Source organism: Haemorhous mexicanus, chromosome 1, assembly GCF_027477595.1.
Source record: "Haemorhous mexicanus isolate bHaeMex1 chromosome 1, bHaeMex1.pri, whole genome shotgun sequence".
In the NCBI taxonomy this organism is placed as follows: domain Eukaryota; kingdom Metazoa; phylum Chordata; class Aves; order Passeriformes; family Fringillidae; genus Haemorhous; species Haemorhous mexicanus.
Genome location: NC_082341.1, coordinates 135511460 through 135528457, shown reverse-complemented (window position 1 = coordinate 135528457; position 16998 = coordinate 135511460). Strand labels below are relative to the sequence as shown.

General features: G+C 39.5%; 1 protein-coding gene across 1 annotated transcript in view; it reads right to left on the bottom strand.

Moving 5' to 3' along the window:
• The window catches only part of SDC2 (syndecan 2), a 59904-nt gene continuing 42906 nt past the window's right edge, over positions 1-16998 (bottom strand). The window contains exons 2-5 of the mRNA XM_059864211.1: positions 12023-12134; positions 4384-4517; positions 3474-3609; positions 1-2251 (exon numbers count right to left, since the gene is read on the bottom strand). Coding sequence (XP_059720194.1) covers positions 2088-2251; positions 3474-3609; positions 4384-4517; positions 12023-12134 — 546 coding nt within the window. The 3' untranslated portion in view covers positions 1-2087. The remainder of the gene's footprint in view (positions 2252-3473; positions 3610-4383; positions 4518-12022; positions 12135-16998) is intronic.

Sequence of the window (16998 nt, the reverse complement as noted above, 5' to 3'; positions counted from 1 at the left end):
TAAAGTATTAGTTTAGGCATAGTAGACTTTATTTTGGCACTTTAACAAATGCTTTATTTTACAGCAGTGGCACAGCATTTGCCAGAAATTTTCTTTTCTTGGCACAGTTATTTCAAGCAGTTATTTTACTAATTGAAGTTCACTAAATATTGCACAAGATATACCTGTTAAATTCTTACCCTGTTTTTACTTGCTGAACTTGTATGGCTTTGAAACCTTGCCAGTTAAGTATAAGTAAAAAGCAATATATTAAATATTTTAGCAGAGGATAGCATTTGTTGGTTCCTAAATGACCACTGAACTTGGGACAGCAACAAATACAAGTTGCACAACTCTTATCTGAAGAGCTACCAGATCTTATTTACAATACATTGCCATTTCTGAAAAGCACTTCAGCTTGACATCCTGAACACCTGTATTTTGGGAATCTCAAAAATAAAAAACCAGGAGGTCAGCAGAGCAGAAGACTAAGCCATTTGTCTGTTACAAAGCATAATATAAGGAGGCAGACTATCGTCTTCTCCCTGTGTCCCTCTATCCAGCACCTATCTAAGGTCTAAGCAACAGACACTTCTCTCTTCTACTTGGAATATTTCCTTCTTCTCTTATGAAGACATTCCACTTGTCTCAACTCTTCTGCTGGAGTCTGAGCAGAATAAACCAAAATTCTTCAAAGGGACAGGGGAAAAAACAAACGTGAATAACAAACCAAAGCAAATACACACAGTAAATGAACTGGGGTACTCCTTTGAATTTTACAGTAGGGAAAACAACACTTGCAGGAAGAACAGGCCTGTGTCAACACTGCCATTAAACATAATGCAGAAGTCAAATGTCTCACAGCTAATACACCAGATGCAAGACTTAAACATTCCCACTTCTCTCTGCCACCTTAGCAATAAATCTGGTGTGAGGATCATCCTCATCAATGGCCTTTCTTTTTTGGTCTGGATTTTTAAGATCTACTAGATGTACTCTGTGACATTAAAACATAAGCAAACAGACATAAAATGAAAAACATACAAAAGTATATCACAATAGAATTCTCAGTATTAGGCCACATGATTTATTCAGTAGTGTTTATGTTCCCAAATTACAATTATGTCTATCCATGTAAGACTACAAAAGTTACCATTAGAATTGTCTGTGCTTATAAAATACCAACATTTTCTTTTACTGTTATATACTCATTAACACCAGTCTGCAACGAGTCACATATAATCATAGGCACTTCAAAGGCTTTAAAGACGTTTACAACTTAAATGCATTTTTAAAGAACAAAAATTTAAACCTCTACTTGTACCTTCAAATTGCAAATAATTAACAAATACAGTGGCCATAGAAATCTGCAGCAACTTCTCAAAATACTGTTAGAGTCTTTGGGTTTGCTTAGGTTCGTCAGTAGCTTACTACAAATCTTCCTTACAGGAGATTTGTTTAGTAAGAATGTGACTATACAGTTTGTAGTAATAATCCAATTTTACACATTAATTGCTGTTACAAATCTCACTGAAGCTACAGGTACGCTGAGAAACAATGCAAAGTGTAAAATTGATATTCTGACACTTAAATTTATACAAAGTGGAGGTTGAAGTTTACATAGCTGAAAAATTACATTTACACTAAAAGTTACTGTTATCTGAATTATCTGAAGACAAATTGCACCATGACAACTACAAAAAGGCATTTTTTGGAAACAGATAAATTAATGAAATAAAAACTAACTTGTAAGATCAATCTGAGACATGCTGACCAAAATTAAACAACTTTAATTGAACCATAGGATAAAACAATAATTTTCATTATTTTATATTTATGCATAAAGTTTTAAAAATCATTCAGTGAACATCAATGGTTTTATAAAATAATGCTTTGCCACTGTTATTCACAGAACACTGCAAATGTTAAGTTTTAATTTTTAATTTTACATTTTTAAACGAATATGTGAAAAGTTTTAAATACAATGGGGTTTTATCATAAAGGTGCCATAACGGCTCTTTAATGAAAAAAAAACTTCATTATTCTATGCAAAAGCTTTATTTAAAAAAGTTCAGTGATCTCATAAATAGAGACACTAAATAGGAATTTTATGCATAAAACTCCTTAGTTGGTGCCTTTTGATAGGCAGCACAGGATGGTTTACGTTCACCAAGGTCGTAACTGCCTTCATCCTTCTTTCTCATGCGATACACCAGCAGCAGGATAAGGAAGATTGCAAAAAGAAAACCAATAACTCCGCCAGCAATAACAGCTGTAATCAAAGAAACAGAGATTCACAATATGCCAGTAAAACAAGCTTTGCACCATACTTCTTTTTCATCTCACACAGTAAGTTTGCTATTATTTTCAAATTGCAGGAAAGGGCTCCCATTATACAACTGTCTTCATTATTAGTATCCTGAAATATACTGTCAGAAAGCTTGTTTGCATTCATGAAGGCAATCATTTAAAATTACATTCCACTTATAAGTCAGAGATCCAACAACTCAGTTTTAAAAAAGTTATTAAAGTTTTTTCAAAACCTCAGCTAAGACCACCCCTAGTACTGCCAGAGCATAAAGCTGTCTTTCAAGCTCATTTTTCAACAGTTACATTTTCGACATTATAGATTTTGTTACCCTAGCTAAGAATTGGGCTTTTACTTTTCTCTATCAGTTTTCACTCTGACTCTACACTGAAATAAACTTCCTATTGATCAATAATAGAAGAGAACACTTCATGCATTTGTGAGTGCATGAGAAGTATCAACTCCCAACCAGACTTCAAGAGGAAACCCACATGCTTCCACCAATGTAGATTTAAGGTTATTTCACATTTTGATGTTCATAGGAAGATGTGGTCCAAAACTATGTGATTTTCATGGCTCCCAACTCCCTTTCCAAATACAGGGGGAGAAAGTACATCTGTAAACACTGTCCTTAGGCTAAAAAAAAATCTCACACATAGTGAAAACATTGGTGGCCAGCTTGTGCCTCCCTGGGTTATGCACAGAAATAGACCCTCTTTATCTTAAGGGATTTCTGTACCCTAATGGGTTGTGCTTATCCATCCCCTTCCATCCACCCATGCCTGCCATGAGCTCCTGCCAAGCAGTGCTCATCTGCACCACATCGACCAGACAGCAATGGGCTCTTGGGAGGTAAGAAATGCATTTCTTCATTACAAGCATCAATCAAATTCCAACTCCTTTTCTGAGCTCTGAAAACTCCACATACTCAGCCGGCAGTGTTCAGCTTGTGGGCATCAAATCAATTAGCAATGGACTTCACTGTTAAGTATTTCCCCAAAATGCCCAATTTATTCTCATCAAATCAACCACTGGCAAGCCACTATGGATGTGCTTAGTACTAATGTGTTTAATAGAATGAATCTGCCAAGAAAACTCAAATGTTGAGCTTGCATTATTTGATACGGATCCTCTCTGTTTTCCATTTTATTTTGAGTGAGATAGACCTCAGCCAACACTGCCTCACCTGCCAGAACTTCTGTTCTCTGGAAGAGGTTTTCTGAATGCTTCTGAGTGAACACGTCCGTGTCATCCCCTGGCTCATCGCTCTTTTTCTTGGCATCCACCTCAGGCCTTTCCTCTTTATCAATTTCTTCAGGTGACTGTGGCACAAAAAAGAAAACTGAGTATTGCTTACAGAGAGGGCAGACCACAAGCTGGCACAGTCACTGCCTGCTGTGGGCAGTCACGTAGCTGTGGCTCCACGCACATACTGCACAATACCAACACAACACATAGGAAGCTTTTAGAGCACAGAAAGCTGGTCTAGACATTGTAATTGGATCTATTTGTCGTCATCATGTCAGAATGAAAAACACTGCCCATAAGTTTAAAACCTCCGAAAGTACATTTAGCAAACAGCTCTTAATATTGCCTGTGTTTATCAGAATAACAGCCTCTGAAAGAAATAACAACTCTGAAATTAACAAATCAGATATGTTATATGCAGAACACCTTTGACAGTAACTTAGACAGTATCATCTACAGTGGTAGAAGGAAATACTAAAATAATAAATGGAACCTGCAGAGTGTTCAAACCACAGCCAAACCATACAGCACTCTCCTTTGAGAAGGGAAGTTTCACAAAGAATTTTTTAATAACTCTTTGAGAAATATTAAAAACGTACAGCTCAGACTCAAAGGTATCATGATATATTATTTTGCATCTCTCTTTTCTTTCATGTGAAATCCAGATGTTGCCATACAGACTTTCTAGTAGGAATGAAAACAAACAGCTCTGTAGTCATTTAGCAGGCTGTAGTAGTAAGTGAAGTTTAGGGGTGCTTTTTAATCCATATAAATAGAAGACTTAACATCAAACCATCAAGAATGTACAGAGGAATAATTTGAAATTGTCTTGCTCTCCAGCCACGCACCTTTGTTTGTGCAGGCACCTTGGTCTGCATTTTCACTGTGGTGGTCTCGGCCCTGGATGCATCACTAGTTGTCGGTAACTTTGGAACTGTTCTGGATGTTGTTATCACTGCACTATCCTCATCTTCCTCAGCACCTGGAGACAAAATGTAATATTTCATTGACCTGTGAAATTCTTTCAGACCAATTACGTTTTTTGTTATGACACCACCAAGGTAGAGATGGTTGCACAGCCCACCCTAGGCAAGGGCCTAGATGACAATGCCTACTAAGATAGAGATGTGTGTGCAAACAGGGCACCCAAACTGTCACGGGGATACTTGCCCCAAGTGATCCCCTGAAAAAGAGAGTACATCAGCTAGTATAAGTAGCAACCAGGAAATTACCATGACACTTTTCAAACAGAAGAACCCTTCCTGAAAAGAGGTATGAAAAAAGCTTTAACACCTGCAATAGGGGCAGAAATTCTGGAGTGAAAGCAGCAGCCATCACACCCATGTGACATGGGCAGACCCCAAGTGCCATGGGTTCTGATGAGGTCCCACAGCATCAGGGGCTCTGCTAGAGTTTGGCAGTGCCACCCCCACCCTGTGGTTACCCTCAGCAGCTACCTCCAGCTTCCCAAGAGCCACCATGGGCACCCCCAGTACCCACTCTGGGGTGCAGAGTCTCCTCCTGGGCATGGCAGGAGGTGTTGGTGGGGCCCCAGGCTCATATGGGGGTACCCAAGTCTCCAACAGCAAGGGTGTGTGGACAGAGGGTCCTGTACACTCAGATAAGGCCTGTGAGATGGGTGGCTGTGTGCACATGACACACACTGAATCAGTTACAGAAAGTGATTTAGAAATTTATAGTTGCTTGTTACCATTTTATAAATGGTAGGTATTGTGGCTGTCTGTTGTACTGTTAATATTAAGCCTAAAAGTGTAGTTCAGCAATTGCTAGTTAATTGCATACCATAAATAAATCAATACACTTCTTTATCCTTACTTAAACCATATGAACTGAACAGTTTTTGCCTATCACACACTGCTTCAAAAGAATTTCTCTTCTATAGCACATCTGTTGAATTCTAAAAAAACGAAGCAGTTTCAATCTACAGGAAGATTACTACTACTTTATGTTTCAGTCACTAGGAAATCACATGGTTTTAAACTCCACATAATTCAGAAGGCCTTTTCTTTTGAACTGAGTAAGAGGACAAAAAACTCCCTAAAGATTACCTTAAATTTAATTTCCTCCACATTCAAAGCCCTGCTGGAGTATGAAGGCTCCTTTAGAATAAGGTAATGGACATGTCTAATACATATCCTTTAGTGATAGTGAAAGGAAGAAGACACAGGAAAGAGACTAAATTATTAGCAAGGCCTGAAAGAGGAAAAAAGAACTGACCCATTCTTGGACCACTCCTTAGGAATCTCAATGTGTTCTGCTCGTTACAGGCACCGGTTACCCAAGTAACCCCTGGGTAATAAATCTAGCAAATGTGCATAAGAATAGTTCCTAACAAATAAAACACTCCTACAACAGAATAGTATGACTCACTCATTCCAAACTGATTTAATTTGTTTTTTTTAAAGAAAGAAGAAAGGCTGAAAATATGAGCGCAATAATGAAGTTTTGAAGTCATGATCAAGAATTACATACATCTGGCATTTAAAGGAGTGGCACTAACAAGGCAACTAAAACAATCTCTTTATGGTAGAAAAGAAAATTTAGAATCATTTATAAAAAGATACTGGCACAGAACAGTACTGGGAAAAAAGCTTTCAGAGATAGCAAAATTACAACACAACTTCTAGAATGAAGACCTCACAACAAGAATCAGGTATTTTCCTGAAATGCAACTCAAAGATCAAAAAATCAACATCCTGCTTCAAAACAGAGGTGTGGAAAGGCATCCAACAGGAAAATTTTTCTGGCTCTGATTCCAGAGTTTTCTTTGAGAAATAATGGCTCACTGGATAGCTCAACCTACTTTATCTTCTGAAGTTTCTTCATATTACAGAAAGCTTTCACAGGCAAGGAAATTAAAATTGATTATCAGATTAGAGATCTGATAAAACACATCTTCAGAGTACAGAAATGTATTTTCTTCTTTTTATGAAATGAAAAGTCCTACTTAATCACAACTGCTCCTCCAAAACCTTAAATGCCACTTTGCTTCAGGCAATAGTTGTGTCTGCCAGACATAATGGAGAGCATTACAGTCTGAACCTCTTAGGCTAAGGAGAGTGCAGATCCACATCCTCTCAACAAATGGGCAACTAATCTATTGCCTGGACTAGTCACTAGATTTGCACCACAGGTACCCAGCTCTTCTTCCATACAGCCTCAGGGGAATTCTAACAATCCCCCAAAATTTGAAGCAACTATCATTTAGGGCTGATTTGGGTACTGGCTAAGACACATCCCCCATGGTTCCTGCTTTCTAGTTAGCTTTATCTGAACAGGTCTCTGCTTGGCATGGAATAGATCTAAACAAGGAAGACACTTCCCTTGCTGATCTGACAGTAGTATTTTTAGAATTACCTGTAAATAGGACTGAGAGACCAAAAAAACCCCACTCACTAGTCCTCTCCAGAACATAGCAACAGCATTTCACACAGTATCATGTTCCCTAAAAAGCACAAAAAAGAGCATCACCAAATCCAAGTAAGATTGGAAAGAAAAAGCCTGCAGTGTCATGAGTGTGACTTCCAAGCAGGTTGTCAAGAGGAATACTGTGAAACAGTTGGAGTATAAGAACTTCTTCCTCTGGAAAATGTCACTGTTACTATAGCTGGTTTCTGGATTTGGTCCGCTTGGGTTTTGGTGCTGGCTATTCACTGCCTTGAGTCCCTCTTATTGAGGACACCACAAAAACCCTGCAGTAATTAAACTCATAACCATCTTAGTGGTAGAGCTGAGAGCTCTCAACCATCACACACCCTCTTTTATCCACTGTAACTTCTTCAGGACCTCCAACTGCTGTCTTCACAGTGGTAAAAATAGCTCTAAATTGTGCTGCAGCACTGGAAATACCTAATATAATACCTCAGTGATGTGTCTATTAGCCACCCTTGGATGACAGGAATGTGAATACTTTTAACACCCTTAGTGCTTGAGGAAACTTGTCAGGAAATCAAGATTGTGCCACCTTAAATCACTGCACAGAAGTAGAAATTACTGTATAGACAGTAGTATTTTTTTGTAGAAAAAAGCCCACAGTAGTTAGCACTTTGACTTGCAAAGCAGGCAGTGATTAACACCTCCTATCAATAAAATCAAATCACTTCACCCTATCTTTTGGCATCCTCTTTGTCTGCTGCTGCACATCACACTCTGGGAGTACCACCACTACAAGCAAATTTTTGATAAGGTGGGCACACACATAACCACCATCTCTTTCACACCTTCCATCTTTATCAGCAATGTGACACACACCAAAATTACATATTTTTAGCTGACTTATCTCACCTCCATTCACTGAACAGTTCCCAAAGCAACCCTTAATCAACATAGTGTTAGGCACCCAGAGATGACACTGTAAACATAAAAGGAATAGTCCTAACTACCAAAGTATAAGATTCTGTCCAGCACATCAAAAATACACTTTCAAGCAGTATCACAGTAGATTTCTATGTCAGAGGACTTGGAGAGCCAGTCAATGTCATGAAGCATGCTTGGGGCTGGTTTAGCAGGTGGACAGAAGAAGTTCTTGCTCCAAGACAATCTGAAAGGCACTGATGAATGAGACTGAAGCAAATGGAAGATGAATCCTTGCTGTGTTGCCTGCACCATGGCAGGGGAAGCACACCAGGAGAGGTGTGCCTGCTGGGCATGCTGCCATAGAGCACCCAGTGTCAGCCCTGGACCCGTGCTGGCTCCTGGGAGAGCGCCCGTGCCCCGCAGCTTCCCCAGCACCATGACCATGACACATGGTCCCACAGCCACCCCCAGCCACATCACCCCTGTCCCCAAGCCTCACACCCTGCTCCCACAGGACTCCCAAACTGCCTGCTGGCCTTGGAGTGCAGTGTCAGCTTCCCTCTCGGTCAAGAGCCAAAGCAGATCTGCTCTTGTGTATCTTGAAAAAGCTCCAACCCCATCACAACTTTCCTTGCCAGAAGAGTCCCCAGTCCCAATGTCAGAATACACACAGTTCATCCTGAGCCAGTGTTCTCAACTCAAGCTGCTATTGACTGAGAAATGTTAGGTTGGGGAAGAGAAGAAGGGGAAGGAAAATTCTGCTTGGTTTTCTGATATATATTACCATGAATAATTTTAGAGAAGACACAAGAACAAGACAGAAAGTTTTTCAAAGAATTTGTAGATAAATCTGACAGAGCCTTTCCTTCACGTAATGGGTAGTCATGCTGCTTAGCAGCTACTTTCATTTATCTCCAACTCCAATGCTCTATTAAAATCTTTTATGCCAGATGAAAAATAGCAATAGTTATAAAAGCATTTCAAGTTGTATATAGGCTGGAAAACTATTTCTACTTTTTATTATATTACATAAAACACCAATGCAAAAAAAAGAGTGATGATAGACTGAAGCATCTCCTCAGTAAGAGAGACTACAAGAAGGAAACAACAGACTAATTAAATCACTATGGATATTCTACTGTTGATATAGGACAATCAGAAGGCAGGCATGGCTTCTCTGGAAACTGCTGACCCATGGATTCAGATTCAACACTTAGGCAAATGCACAACAGTAGCTGAATGTACACAAAAAAAAAAAAAAAAGAAAAAAAAAAAAGAGGCTATGGAAGGGAAAGAAAAGAAAAAAACAGAACACCATCACCTTTGCTACTCCTTACAAAAAGCCCTCAGCCAATTTCTGGTTTGAAATGTGTCATGCCTACAGTGACATTTGTCCATGTTAATGCTGTTTGAAGACCTGCAAGGGCATTAATGGTGGTGCTGACAATTCCTGTTTATTTCCATAGGCCTGGTGGCAGCTAACAATTTTCACAGCAAAGAAAGGAGTCAGCAATGCTGTCATCTTGGATCTGTTTGCTTGGACTATGCTTGCTACATAGCAAGAAAACCACTCTTGAGTGGGATGGCTCCTCCTGCTAGAAACATTACATTACATCACTGAGTATCAAGTAAAAGAGAGACTGAACATAAAAATGAGAAACATTGATCAATGGTACATCTGCAGGACACTTTCTACAGAAAACAGAGAGCAGTAAGTATAGCAGGAGTAGGGTGCAAAGGATGCTACTTTGCTTCCCTGAACTAAAGACTTTTTGCTTGGTTCAAAAATATTAAATCTGGGTATACTGTCACATGAGCTCTTTGCAGGGGCATCCAGCTTGTCTCCGACTTTCCTGTTTTCTTGTAGGAAAGAAATGGAGACTGCCAGAGACAGCAGAAGTGCACTCCAAGAAGTGCACTTCCACCCATGCCTCAAAGCTGAGCACAGGAAAAGAAAGAAGAAAGACAAGGTGTTACTGTTGGTGAAGTCTAGAGGTAGTTTCTATCTTTTTGGCTTCACTTTTACCACAGAATCACAGAATTGGTAGGCTTGGAAGGGATCTTGGGAGTTCCTCCAGTCCAACCCCTCTGCCAAGGCAGGGTAAGCTACAAAGGAATGTGTCCATGTGGGATTTGAATGTGTCCAGGGAGGGACACTCTACAACCTCCCTGGGCAGCCTGTGCCAGTGCTCTGCTTCCCTCAATGCCAAAAAGTTCTTCCTCCTGCTGAGGTGTTCTAGCTTATGGCCATTGCTCCTTGTCCTGTCACAGAGCAGCACTGAAAAGAGTCTGGCACTGTCACCTTGGCACCTGCCTTTGAGCTATGAGAAGGGATGTCATCAACACCTGTGTTTGATGAGATCCCTTATCAGGCCCAGTCCCCCCAGTCTCTCCTCATGAAAGATGCTCCAGATCCCACATCATCTTTGTGCCCCTCTGCTGACCCTCTCCAGTAGCTCCTTGTCTTTCTTGTTCTGAGGAGCCCAGAACTGGACACAGCTCTCCAGATGTGGCCTTACCAGGGCTGAGCAGAGGGGCAGGATCACCTCCCTTGACTTGCTGGCCACACTTTTCCTGATGCACCCCAGGATACCATTGGCTCTCCTGGCCACAGCGGCACTGCTGGCTCATGGTCAGCTTGTCACCTACCAAAACTCCCTGGTCCTTCTCTGCAGAGCTGGGTCAACCCCCAGCCTCTGCTGGTACTTGGGGTTATTCCTCCCCAGGTGCAGGATCCTACACTTCCTTTGTTGAATCCTGGGTTAATAAGATCTGAAGCCAGTTCTTGTGTAGTCTTTTTCACTTCAAAAGCAGGTCTGAATTTTGAATCTTCCATATTAGAAACAGCCAGACACCAGGGAGGGATGGAAAAAACTACACTACAACCTATTTCCTTTTCTGAAGCTTACAAAGTCACCAGCATCTGAAGACATGACAGAATGGGATGCTGACTGAAAGCACATTTTTCTGGAGATCAGAATAGCCCTCAGACAGTCCAGGGAACTGAATGAAATCACTGATTCACTAATATATTTTTTTCAAATGAAATATTAAATTTTTCCTCAAACAGGTCTACATCAAGGAGGTCCAATTAAGCCTCTGATCACCCTGGGATGTCAAATTACCCCAACAGAGGTAATTATGGAAACTTTGTTTTGGTACCTCCCAAAACACAGAACATCACCCAGGTATGAATGATGATGGGCCTGGATTTGCCTGGCAACACAATCTGATGTCTGCAGAAAAGAAAAACAAACAAAAATCCATTTGAAAAATTTTACATGTTCCTTTCAGGTAACACAAAGCACCAGAAGAAGGGCTCATCCTTTGAAAGTACACAAATTATATATAAGCATCAAGACATAGTTAAAAAAAGTAGAATAACAAACATGTAGGTAACACACTGGGAAAATAAATGGGATTTCCACAACAGCTCAGTGAATATAACAATAAGGAAATGTCTTTTCCAGAACTACCATAAAATCCTGCATTTAGCTTTTAACATTTGGAGTCTCCAAGCAAGTCTAGAAGCTACTCCTCAAAGAGACTTTTAAAGAGAAATTATTAAGGAGGTTTCACTGACACATTTTTTGAAATTTTTTGAGCTAGCTGCATGTCTCTAATGAGTGTGTAAGTCTGAGAACTCAGGATGCTGTATTTAAGAATTTCTTTATTCATTACATGGATGCAATTTCCACAGAGAAAACTCACAGTTTTGGCAGTATCTAGATTTCTACATGTAAAAGAAAGAGGAATGGACACCATGTTTATGTGAACGTGACTGCATACAAGAGAAAACAAGAACACTGCTGCTATGTTTTCTTACAGAGTGCTAAATTAGTATTATGTCATGGGAGAACTAAGCCTTCTCCAATCCTTATTTCTAAACTCCAGGGAGATCTACACAGAAATCAGAGGGAACAGAGAGAGCCAGCAGAGAGAAAATAACGCAGTGAAATGATGCAACTCAGGAGTAAGAGAAAAGAGCAGAAAGTTAATACTTAAAACCCAGCCCAGAGGGGTGCCCAGTGCTCTGTAAATAGCAAAGCACTCACAATATTCACTGCAAGTATCATCTCCAGCTTATAAAGCAAAACTGCACAGATTTCCCTCAAATAATTGCATTACTTGTTATACTTTTAAAAATCAATTTGTGACATGTTGTCTCACCTGAACCTGACCCAGAAGAATAATCATCATCATCAATTGGATAGACGCCTGATGCTTCTTCAACAGAGCTGTTGTCAAGGTATAAATCTTTATCAGAGGTCAAATCTGCTCTCTGGAAAACAGATAAGAGGGAATGGTTAAAAAGATACCAGTTCTCCAGCACAGCAGTCTCTTCATCTTCAGATCTATTTTCTAAGTTGACGGTGGCACGCTGAAGTTTGTACTTTCAGTTTATGCCACACATTCATCTAAGTTGTTAAAGAAATTTGTAAAAATTACAGCAGTGCAAAAAAAAAAAAATATCCAAGGCTGCACAATGAAAACCACATTTCATCTCATTAAATGCATGAATGAATAAATAGAATTTGCAAATATACTCTGCAGAGCTTCTGTATTAAGAAGCAAATCCCAGGACTGAAGCCTTCTTTTAGGATCTCAAACAGACAAATCTATAGGATGTCACATGAAGTCTGTTCATTTGATCTCAGATGAGAAGGAACAAAAACATGTATGAAAAACTATCTCAGAGTTTAATCAAGCCAAACCTCACTAAACTCTCTAGTAGTAGTTAGAATGAACGACTACAAATGTTTCTAAGACAGTGCTATTGATTAAGGATTATAACATTTCCAGCCAGATCAAACAGCCTCATGCTCCAATTCCTAAATGAACACATCTCTCCTAAAATTTAACTGCATCTTCAACAGGGTAAAAATCAGGTTTATTGTGACTATCACTGCATTTCTACATCTGCAGGTATTTCCCTACTAAAGAGAGATTCTGTTAAAATGAGCACAAAACAGAACAAGGAATCAGCCACCTTTTAAATTGGCAATTCAGGCTTAGAGAGACTAAGAACTGTCTTCCTCCACCTCAGCTTGCGCTTTCCTAAGACAGAAAAAACTTTCTTGGGAGAGCCAAGTATCTTGGATGGCTGAGAAGGTACCTGCCACTATTATTTCTATTACTTTAAACAGCACTTGTGTCAAAGCCTGTTTGTCATGAATTCTGAAGAAAATATGACAGTTATAAATGAAATTTCCAGTAAAGAAACTCTAAAAACAAAATGCTATACCAAAATTCATCTATTCAGTATCTCATATAAGCATTCAATTCTGCTCCTCTGAGTCCCAAAGTTTTCCAATTTACTTATTACTGCATTGACTGCCCCTTTTATTCCACCCAACATTCACTGTAACTTTCCTAAAGGAGTACCAAACTGTGAATGGGGTAACTCCTGTATGCAAAGACTATGTGAGTTTACAAGGTAACTTTCCTCAGAGGTCTTCCCCAGAGGTGTAAAATTATTGTTGAAGGCATTTGTGATTTCTTTTTATGATTTTTTTCTGGCAACAGATTCCTGTTTAAAGCTTCTCCACAGCGAAATACTGCTCTTCAGTTTGATCTACCATGAAAAATTATTCTTTATGAAAGCAGAAAGGCCATCCTGATTATTAGTGTATTTCAGAGTAAAAGATCTTTGCATGGGGGATACCAAACTCTTCTCTGAACAGCTCTGAACTAAAACAGTATTACCCCTGTAGTTCTCCTCTACAGAGGAAAAGAAAACCCACTTGATTCTTGGTCAATGTTTACTCCTCCTATGGCCACTCTTACGTGGAGGATATATAGGGGGAAAAAAAGTGCCCTGTTATTAAAATGAGCTTCCAAAGACCTGCTCTGATTCTGCTGTTGTTAGTTCACATGGTCTGTCTGGAACTGGCTGCAGTCCAAAGCAGAAATTCAAGATGATGTCTGGTCACTATCAAACAATTTAATTCCTTTAAAAGATGTCTCCAAGGGAAGTCATGAAGTACCTTAGTAGGTGTATAGGTGGTATTGTAATTAAGACACAGCTGAGACTGCTTCCGTATAGGAAAACAACTCCCTGTCACAGGACAAATATCCTGCTCTTGATCCAGCTGCCACAATGGACCAAGCCACTTCACCCTATTTGCTTTCAGACACAATCGTGGTACAAAACAGACTACTCCTCAATATCAGGCAGGAAAAAACAAAACTTTTTTAAAAGGACATGCAGGTGCGGTTGGCTGTGAGTACAGAAAAGGCATACAATATTCAAAAGGTATCAGAGGCAGTGAATGTTACCCAATGCTAAGTTGGGGGGAAAAATTAATATCTACATGCAGGAATTTCCCAACAATGGAAGTTGCTTTTTGTAAGAGATGAGAAAGAGCCTGAGTTTGCAAAAGTAAGGTAGTCTTCATGAGAACAGAAGCATCACACAATCGTGCCCAGAATTTTTAGTGTTCAGTAAAAATATGAACTTATCAATACATTTATTTCCTAGACCATTTCCAACTTCTGTCTGTACCAGAAGCAAACTGTATCAGGAGGATTCAAAAAACAAACACCAACTTCTCCTTCCCCACTCTAAACAAGCAACCTGCTTTCTTGCTCTTTTCAGCCTCAGAGAACCCAGAAAAGACAGAAATGACTCGTGACAGTTCTTGTAACAACTCAGTTTCTGTAAGACAGATGAGCAGCTAACCCAACCCAGCCCAAGCTGCAAGTGCCTGGTCAGCCAGGCTCCCCACCATCATATTCACTCCCTTTCTTTCAATGAATTATGTCTCTTTGGCTGCCAAAAGCTTTCATTTCTCACTATGCCGAGATGTTCTCAGGATTTAAACCAGCTGAACACAGAGAAGAAATGGAAGAGAAGCCCGGGCAGCTTTCAGCAGGAATTTGAGTATCTGTTGTATTTTATTCTGAGGATGCAAAGAATACAATGTGAAACATTATTTAATATCTAGTACCGTGGATGACACAACTCCATCAGAATGAGCAAACTACTGCCCACAGTCTTACAGAACCAGCACAATATTTACTATAGGGAGAAATACATGGTACAGTGAATTGCAAATGCATTCAGATCAACCATCAAGCTCCACCTGAGGAAGATGCTTTGCAGCCTCTCTGACCAGAGCCCCTTGCCTCAGTTCAGCCTGTTCCAGTACAAATTATTTTTGTCTGGTGGAACTCGGGCAGGACACAAGCATACTCTCAAGTCAAAGGCAAAGGAAGCATATTCTAGCTTAAAAATCTACAAGCATCTGCATAGATAAATGCATTCACTGCACTTGTCTTTGCAAGCTGGCTAGTAAACTCGGGGTAGAAGCACCCCCTCTACACCCACAGCTTGCACCTTTTATCCCAGTTGCTCAGAAACACACAGATGCCTTAGGCCACTTGGAATGAAAACTGCCTTAAAGCTCAGAATAAAAAGAAAAGCCCAACAGTTAACAAAAACCCCCACAGCCATTAAAAAGAATTCTGTGAAGATTAAGCTTAAGAAAAATGAGAGAAAAATAGAGAAAATAAAAGAATACTCTATGGTGTTTAAGTCCGTACCAAGCACTGAAGCCATGCTTTACAATTCTACATTACGATATGTTAAAATAAACTTGATTTAGAATTTGCTCTAGAAATGTTTTCTCACTTGTCAGCTGGGAATCCATGGGGGTCCATGGACTACTTCCAGGATGTTCATAAAAGACAAGTTGGAAAAACAAATCTGTTGTCAGTAGGCTTGGACACAGAGAGGTCTGTACTAGCATTTCAATACATTTAGGAAGAAAATTTTAAAAAGTTAGCAAATTCTAGTTCCATAAAACTATTTTTAGGTATTATGAAGACCAAATATTTCAGTGACTATTTCCTGTGGCTAACAACTGAAATGAGAGCACTCATGTCCCTTTTATGTAACAGCCTTATTTGCAGACCTATTAAACCGGCAGGAACACCAGGCAAGGCTGTCTCTGTTATCAGCCCTTTAATCTGACCCTGAAGCCACAGAACTGCTCGTTACCTTTTGACAGAGATTGCATTCTCCTCTATCTTTGTTATCCCGCTTACATTTTTATTCCAAGAATATAATGCTGCAAAATCCTGTGACCTAAATACTTCACATGCTACATGCCAATGATCACTGAGTCCTGCCTGGTTATTGGCTACATTGGCATAAATCTAAATCTCGTGGAAGTAGTGTAGATTAGCACCCATTTAGTACTAGATAAAAGATATTTCCATACCAATAATATGTTGAATTTGAAATCTCAATGTCTTTATTTTACTGTATTTTGCATTTACAGTAATTTTTAATTTAATAAACTGGGATCATCCAGGACATATTAAAAAAACAAAACCAAACCCCAAACTCCTCATTTTGACACTGAGAGAGGAAACAAAGTAAAAAACCCCTTTTTCCTGTCTCATCATCTCATAAAAGACATAGAAGACATAAATCATCCATCAAAATTTCAATGACAAAAAACTGAAAACAATCATCAGACAAAGAGAGGTTTGGGAATAGATAGTGTATTTTGTTTGAAAAAACACTAAGTGCCTTGTCATAGCCATTCCCTTTTCCAGTGCTGCTGTTACTGTCAGTCCTCCAATTCCATGGGTTTAGGAGTAGGACATTAAAGACTTTTATGCCACGTGGATGAAGCTAAGAAAGCTGCTGTGAGCAGCAATGAAGGAGTAATGCCTACCATGGCTGTCATGGCTGTTCAAACTCAGACACTGGAGCAATGAGCAGCTGACATGTGGAAAGAAACACATTATCATTTACAGATGAACTCAAATTTTTGTTCTCTGTCTTTGGGTATATGCATGGGACAGAGATTTTGAGGTTTGCAGCTGTGTTACTAATGATACTTTGCCTCCCTTTTCCCCCAGATGGAATTCTTTTAGATGTAACCCATTTAGTACACAGAGAACCAGAGACTAATATTTTAAGAGTGATGTTGTATTACAAATATCTAAGCCAGAAGTCTCTGAAAACTTGCAAGCAATCACAGCTGTTGATTAGGCAGAGTTCTTCCATGTAAGAAAGAGAAAGAAAACAGATTTTCTCTTGTACTAACACACAGTGAAGTTTCATATATGCCTGTATGAAAGCATGCTCAGCTGGTGAGTCGGAGTTCACTAAAGTGCTGTACACTACATGT